This window comes from Dioscorea cayenensis, chromosome 20 (genome assembly GCF_009730915.1).
Source record: "Dioscorea cayenensis subsp. rotundata cultivar TDr96_F1 chromosome 20, TDr96_F1_v2_PseudoChromosome.rev07_lg8_w22 25.fasta, whole genome shotgun sequence".
Lineage (NCBI taxonomy): Eukaryota > Viridiplantae > Streptophyta > Magnoliopsida > Dioscoreales > Dioscoreaceae > Dioscorea > Dioscorea cayenensis.
The window spans coordinates 16,469,904-16,477,999 of record NC_052490.1 but is presented as its reverse complement, the minus strand read 5'-3'; the positions used below and the strand labels follow the sequence as shown (position 1 = coordinate 16,477,999).

General features: G+C 33.6%; 1 protein-coding gene across 5 annotated transcripts in view; it reads left to right on the top strand.

The window, feature by feature from the left end:
* The first annotated feature begins 1,617 nt into the window (after window positions 1-1,617).
* The window catches only part of LOC120251216, a 33,025-nt gene continuing 26,546 nt past the window's right edge, over window positions 1,618-8,096 (top strand). For 3 of the 5 annotated variants that reach the window (XM_039259748.1, XM_039259750.1, XM_039259749.1), the window contains exons 1-7: window positions 1,618-1,807; window positions 1,921-2,018; window positions 5,242-5,326; window positions 5,717-5,795; window positions 5,951-6,078; window positions 6,156-6,242; window positions 6,383-6,495. In XM_039259748.1, the coding sequence (XP_039115682.1) occupies window positions 1,724-1,807; window positions 1,921-2,018; window positions 5,242-5,326; window positions 5,717-5,795; window positions 5,951-6,078; window positions 6,156-6,242; window positions 6,383-6,495 (674 nt within the window). In that variant the 5' untranslated portion in view covers window positions 1,618-1,723. The remainder of the gene's footprint in view (window positions 1,808-1,920; window positions 2,019-5,241; window positions 5,327-5,716; window positions 5,796-5,950; window positions 6,079-6,155; window positions 6,243-6,382; window positions 6,496-8,096) is intronic. The other 2 variants (XM_039259752.1, XM_039259751.1) reach the window with 2 other exon arrangements.

Sequence of the window (8,096 nt, the reverse complement as noted above, 5' to 3'; positions counted from 1 at the left end):
GGTATGTTTTTAATAAGCTTTTCAATATAATTGCAACTTTATGTGATGAATTAGGATCTTTCCCTATATAACGCAAGAAAGCACAATTCTCTCCACACTAACCTCCAATCTGAAAACCTCCCCATAACAAACTTTGTTAGAAGCAAGATCACTTTGCTAAAAGATAACAATGCGTTAGCAAATGTAGCATCCTTAGTTTGAGAATATTCAAACCATGGTCCAAAACTTTATCAAACCAAGAAGAACAGGTCGGCAGTATGCTTCTTTTGAACTAGGCGTGGTGGTCAATTTCCTCAGATGACACCTCGAAGAGCTCCAGGGTTAAGATAGGCCCGACAAATCTCATCTTGCTGATTAACAGGATATTTTCTAACAGGAGGGTGTAATCATAGATCTCTTTTTAGTGAAGCAATATCAATCTCTCTGGAGTTAGTTCTTCAAATCTTTCTAGGATGAACTTCAGAACTTCAAGTTTTGACATTAAGGATAGATGCTGAGGTTTCAAGATTAGGGACAGAAAAAGGAGTTTCAATATCAGGGGCAGATGATGCTTCATTTTTGGTAGTTTTTTTTTTTAAATATGCATTAGTAGTTGATTTCTTAGACATTAATCGTAATGTTTGAATACAAGATAAAAAGAGTTTATAACAATATATATATATATATATATATATATAAATATCACATGCTTTCAGATACAAATACAAATTAAAGAATAAATATAAAACTTACATGATAAAATAATTTCTTGTATTTGAACAAATAATAAAAAACTTTATCGGCCAGCAAAATGTTGGTGACACCATGACGATTTGATGCCAATAGAATTTAAAAGTTTAAATAGTTGAGTTGTTTAGATTTTAGTTAAATTTATAGCAAAAAATCCTTTTGGAGTCTTCAACCATCTGAATACCATTCGAATAGTCAATACTTGTTTTATTTTAATTAATTAATATATTTTATTTAAATTTGTCATGAATAACTAACCTTAGCTTCTTTTGAATTGTTTTCTGTGAGAATAGGAAAAATAATTTGGATATTAATCAGGAAAAGAGTACAAGGATATATATGGATAAATATTAGGGTTTTGTGGTATGGGCCCAATATGGCCCATTAACCAATCTAAACTCTAACATTTTCCTTATCTTTTAGTGGTTTTATTGGAGATAGTAAAGGTTTTTTTTTTATTTTTTTTATTTTTATTTTTTTTAAGTTATAGAATTATTATATAATTTTTATCTTCTATAGGGCGTATTACATGCACTAGTTATTCATAATGAATAACTATTCATAACGAATAATTTTTTTGCTAATTTGATATCATATATAAATCTAACTTCTAATAGTGTTCATTATATCTTCATTAAAATGCTGAATAAGGGAAGCTGCACCTGCAAACTATTTGCAATTCATCATCTGAGTCTTATGATAAACATCTTTCTTTCCTCTGTTAAACATGTTGAATTGGCTCAGTTATATGTAGAGTCTACCTTTCTGATGATTCCTGTTATAGACACAGCTCAGTGAACTAATTTTTTATCTTAGGTATTACAGCATCCTCCCTTGCTAATGAATTCCACTGGGATTGATTAAGTATAGGTTTTTCTCATGCAGGCGTACACCTTTGCAGATATTACATGTAACTTGCAACTTCTTGAGGATATGGTCTGTATACTCCTTGCATCAATATCTATCTCAGCAAGGAAATTCAGTTTTAGTGTTCATGTTCTGTTGTTTATTGCCTGCTTCTATTATTTTCTTGGTACTGCAAAAACCTTGGAAGGGAAGGTCTCTGCCCAATTCACAGGTCAGCTTTGTTCTTTCTTAACTATATCATATTTTGTGAGGCGAATCTTTGGTTCTGTTGGGAGGTATTTTCTCAAAATGCCCTGTAATTCCTGCTTGGTTTTTTACTGAAAGGCAAAGTTTCAGGTTGTACCTACTGTTATTAATGGTGGAATAATGGCTTTGTACTTCATCTGTTGGGGAAAAGGTCTTTTATCATGTGGGCCATTGATGTAAGTACATTAGCACCTAATAACAATATTCCGCTATAAATTGGTTATGCTTATAGAATTTCTTAATGTAGATTAATACCGTGAAAGCTGATTTTTCTATGGAGTTAGTGTTATCTAAATCACATAGATTGATGAACTTGAGTTCGCCCCCTGTGAGTAGCACCTAGGAACTTCAAATTAAGCTTTCTCATTTTACATGGCAGTTGTACTGTTTGACACTGAGGATATTTTACTACACTTTGTATTATTTGTTCAATTTGGCAATTTCTACTCAACTAAGGTCACTTTGGTGCTTATACAATCTTGTTAAATTTCATTTTATTGATAATCTTTTGCTCTACCTCTTACAAGTTACATCCAAGTTATAGCTTATCCAGCAGGCTATTGTTTGAACCTCTATGCACATAAACAGCCATTCTACTGTGTCTAGCATTTGACAAAGGCAAGCAGAAAGATGGTATGTCACCTCATTGAAGGATTAGGGTTTTGTTTAAGGCATTGGATATAATTTAAAAGAAAGATGTTTATTGCTTTGATCATGTTGTTGACTAAAGATTTTGTCAGCCTTTTTGAAACAAAATAATATCGGAAGCAAAATAATATAAATCATTAGATCATATGCTACATAAACAAAATAATTCACAATTAGCTGATTCAATGACTAATGCTCTTGATTATGATAAACTAGCAGGTGTTACGTTATCCGAGTTTCACATGGTAGATATTTGTGCTCTTTTTTTAAGGATGATAGGTTTTGGAAGATGTTAAATCACACTTTCGACTTCTGTATTTCATGTATGTGTGCATCATGAAACATTAATGCCATGCATGGTTATATTGTTGTGAATATCTAAGCTGAGTAAGGGTAGTGTTTTGTTCATTAGTGCCCAAATTTTGGCTAGACTAGGTTAGTAGAATGAGAATCAGATAGACTCTCCTTATCTATATATTCATCTCCATTGATTCAATTTGTTTTGGATGCCTTGCATGTTAAAGATACACATATTTATAGCACCCTTGCCAACGTAGTTAGGATGGACCAAGTAGAGCAGTGCCTTATTACTTCATTTGAAGAGGTTCTACAGGCCTTGAGCATGTGAGCAAACCAGATCACCAAGAAAACAGTAGTGCATGGTGCCCCCTGCCTCATAATTTGTATTGTAGTTTGAGAATCAATTTTTAGTGTAGTTTCGTATAATAAATAATTTAAGACAAGCAAGGAACATGAAAATATGAAGAGGCAATTACAAAACCCAGAGAATTATATTGTTGTGAATATCTAAGTTTGAGTAAGGGTAGTGTTTTTGTTCATTAGTGCCCAAATTTTGGCTAGACTAGGTTAGTAGAATGAGAATCGATAGACTCTCCTTATCTATATATTCATCTCCATTGATTCAATTTGTTTTGGATGCCTTGCATGTTAAATACATATTTATAGCACCCTTGCCAACAGAAGTTAGGATGGACCAAGTAGACAGTGCCTTATTACTTCATTTGAAGAGGTTCTGTGCCTTGAGCATGTGGCAACCAGATCACCAAGAAACAGTAGTGCATGGTGCCCTGCCCTCATAATTTGTATTGTAGTTTGAGAATCAATTTTTAGTGTAGTTTCGTATAATAAATAATTTAAGACAAGCAAGGAACATGAAAATATGAAGAGGCAATTACAAAACCCAGAGAATTATATTGTTGTGAATATCTAAGCTGAGTAAGGGTAGTGTTTTGTTCATTAGTGCCCAAATTTTGGCTAGACTAGGTTAGTAGAATGAGAATCAGATAGACTCTCCTTATCTATATATTCATCTCCATTGATTCAATTTGTTTTGGATGCCTTGCATGTTAAATACATATTTATAGCACCCTTGCCAACAGAAGTTAGGATGGACCAAGTAGACAGTGCCTTATTACTTCATTTGAAGAGGTTCTGTGCCTTGAGCATGTGGCAACCAGATCACCAAGAAATGCAGAGTGCAGGTGCCCCGCCCTCATAATTTGTATTGTAGTTTGAGAATCAATTTTAGTGTAGTTTCTGCATAATAAATAATTTTAAGACAAGCAAGGAACATGAAAAACTATGAAGAGGCAATTACAAAACCCAGAGAATTATATTGTTGTGAATATCTCAAGCTGAGTAAGGGGTAGTGTTTTTGTTCATTAGTGCCCAAATTTTGGCTAGACTAGGGTTAGTAGAATGAGAATCAGATAGACTCTCCTTATCTATATATTCATCTCCATTGATTCAATTTGTTTTGGATGCCTTGCATGTTAAATACATATTTATAGCACCCTTGCCAACAGAAGTTAGGATGGACCAAGTAGACAGTGCCTTATTACTTCATTTGAAGAGGTTCTGTGCCTTGAGCATGTGGCAACCAGATCACCAAGAAACAGTAGTGCATGGTGCCCTGCCCTCATAATTTGTATTGTAGTTTGAGAATCAATTTTTAGTGTAGTTTCGTATAATAAATAATTTAAGACAAGCAAGGAACATGAAAATATGAAGAGGCAATTACAAAACCCAGAGAATTATATTGTTTTTCTTGGAAACCAATACCTGTGCAAGTAAATTACTTAGTTTCGATGACTAAAGGCTCAGTAGGGTCACATGACTAACTGAAATGAGGTAACTTATGTTGGGCCTTATGTTGGAACAAATATACAAGGCAACAAGTGAAGTTCTTTGAGGGAAGTGTATTGCTCTAAACTTGTTTTCTGTGCTCAAATTACATTTGCTGTTAGAAGTTGATTGTGCTGCATAGTGATGAGAATTTATCATCATTTCACTTCCAATACTGCCTTGCTCAGTGGTGATAAAAACTTCTTGATCACAAATTTAAAAGTTTGAACTTGTAACCTGAAGTAGAAAAGTAATCTGATATCTTAGAAGAGTAGACAATTTGATTACCATGCCCAACTCAGATTCACAAAAACTGGGGGTCATGGCTAGTCATGCTTAAATTTGACATTAGAAAGTTTTATTAACTATAATAGGTATAACCCTTTTCTTGGAGATATAATTTTTATTAGACGTGTGTATTTTCCTGTTCTTTTCTTGTTTCAACAGCACGTGGAATGCCATATTTCCTGATTTTGATGAGAGAAGATCTGATGCATCTGTTGCTGTTTTAACTGTTGTTAACAAATAGACTATAATCTTCTTGTTTATTGTGGTTATATCCTTCAACTGAGATCTAATTTTCTTTCTTCATTATTGAGATCTCAGAGCTCTGCTCTCAGAGTATGCTGGTGCCGCACTTGGAGTTTTATCTGCGGTGTTATACGGACAGAAGGTGCATGTCTGGAAAAAGGTAACTTGCCTTATGTTTTTGGTGGAAGTGAATTTACCATTTATATTTTTGTTTTGGTTGGTGTGTATCTTGAATGGTGCAGATTGTCCAATATAATTTTCAAACTTAAACTAGTCTATAATGCTGATGGTTAATTAAGTTTTTGGAAAATATATTGTTAGATTTTAAACTTTTCCCTTTAAGTGATATGAATTGAAATGCAGCAGTTTGTATTTATACACTTCTGGGCTTTATTGGGAAATTTATCATATTTATGCATGATTATTATTTAAATATATTATATCTATTTTAATAGGCAATGTTTATTGATGGGTGATCATATGAAGACTTAAATCGTATATTTTCACTGGTATAGTTTTGAGATTTGTCAGAATGAATCTGTATATGCAGGTTGGTGGATTTGTGGCAATGTTGGCAGCATATTATTTCTTATCCATTGGGTGGGCTACAAAAACATATTCACCTTTCTGTATCCAGTGGACAAGATTATGTGAAATATTGGATGGTTTTGCATTAGTATGAATTTTTTATATGTAAACTTGTTTTTTTTTTGCCTTGATCCTACGTCTTATATTGGTTGGAGGTTGTGAATGTGTATAATTGCCTTGACAATGCTATTCATAGATAACTTTAGTGAAGAACCATTGCCTCAAGCAAAACAAAGTTTAGGGCTTAAAGATATGTTAGTACCCATCTCTGCTGGTATTTTGTCAGCTTTGAGGAGGGTGATTGCACGACGTGTCTCACTGAAGGTATTCTGACCTTTTTCAAGAATGTTGGTTTTTAATATTCAGCACTGAGTTTAATACATTATTTCATGCTCTTACAGTCTCAGCTCAAAAGAAGGCTTCATGCCATAACTGTTGCTTCAGCTACATGCTTTCTTTTACCTGTTGCTATCTGGAACATTATTTCAGTAAGCTTGAGCATCTTCTTCTCAGTATATGTTGCTATGTCCTACTAGGTTTTCTTTTCCATTTTGTTCCTTATGTTACTCTGACTCTCAATGATGAAGTGCTTCTGTTTTTTTTGTTAACTTTGATTTTTCATCCGCAGGGTGCTTCTTCAGAGACAATTATTACATTACCGTTGTCATTCTGGGCATATTGGGGCACTATTTTCTTTGGAATAATTTTCTTATTCTATATTGAAAATATTGTTGAGGAAAGGTATATGAATATGCTCGATTATTATGCTATTTTTTGTTACTGATGCAATTTTTTTCTTCTTAAATGTAACGGACATAGTTTATTACTGTTCAATATTTTTGTTGCATTACAAAACGTTGTATATGTGGTGAATAGTTTATCCTTAAGTTCATTTCATGTGTAAATAGAATCCATATTGCTGCCTAAAAAATTATTGTATGTACTTTCCTGATTAATTTCTCTCTGTCTTTTCTTCTCCCACCAAACTAGGAGCTTTGAGCAAAGATTATCATGCTGCGCTTGTATGTTGTCCGTAAATAATCATTACAAGTATTGTTTTGCTTGCTATATTCACATAGGCATGAGCAAGTGAGCGTTCAGTCCTTTTGATGGACTGCAATTTTATTGCAGTTCTCCATGCTCACAACATTTTTTTTTGGGTGTGTGTTATTGTTGTTGTATTTGGTAATCTTCTCGCATGGTAAACCTTGTTTTTCAAATATCCCTCTTTTTCTTGTGGGCTGTTGCCACATTGTAGCAGACCAGACAGTGATGCTACTAGTGAGCAGCACGGGTGAAGATGGAATAGCATGGCACTAAGTAGCCTCTCAAAGTTATTATTGAGTCCTTTAGGTATTGATGTCAATAGGGCGGGGATCCACTGGAGGATGTATTTCTCAGTCTAACCCTGACTTGTCAAACCCATTCCCGAACCGGGTTCGGGGAAAATTTTTCCCCGTCCCGTCCCTGATTTTTTTTTATTTTTATTTTTTTTGATATCTATTAAATGGATCAAATATATTATCTTTTAATAATATATATTTTTATTTAATATAAATAATTTTCTAATATTATATATATATATAATATTAAAATTATATATTCGGGGCTAGGGTGCGAAGGGGAAGGGATGCCCCTTCCCCAATGGGGATTTTTACATCCCCGCTCAGGCCCTGACTCTGTTTTCGAATTTTAGCCCTTTTGTCAAATCCGGGGCAAATTGACAACCCTACCTTTAGGTGATGTACCCAGTGCCTGGGTTTATAGAAATGATTGATTTTGTTTTGTAAATGATTAATATTTTAAATCAAACCTAGAAGTTGTTAATGCCTGAAAAAGAGCCGCATGAAACCCAGGATCAGGTAGGATATTGATACTACCCTATTCTAGTTTTGGTTATGTTTCTCTTTTTCAATGATTTCTTGGTAGCGTTTTTTGATAGTTAAACATTTAGGAAATGATCTTATTAAAAACATGAAGCTTAAGAATAAGTGCACTTCTGGATTTTAAAACCAAAGCACTAAGCATCAACCACAAGCCTAGATTTTGTTCAATAGCAAACCGTGAAGGTTCCATCCTTTTAGAATCACCATTTGGATTTTAAACTTTTGATTGTATATTGTATTTAAATAAAAATAGTACTTGAATATTTGTTCAAATTGAAGATGAAGGCATCCATAGAAATGCCATCAAATTTGAGAAGATACATAGTGCATGCTGACATCATTTTGCCACTTGTCACTCTGCGGCAATAAGAAAGCATGAATGATTATTTTATTTTGCTTACTTGAGGCTTCTTGCAAGCATATTATACTTATTCTAAGCATGCATGCTTGTCATGT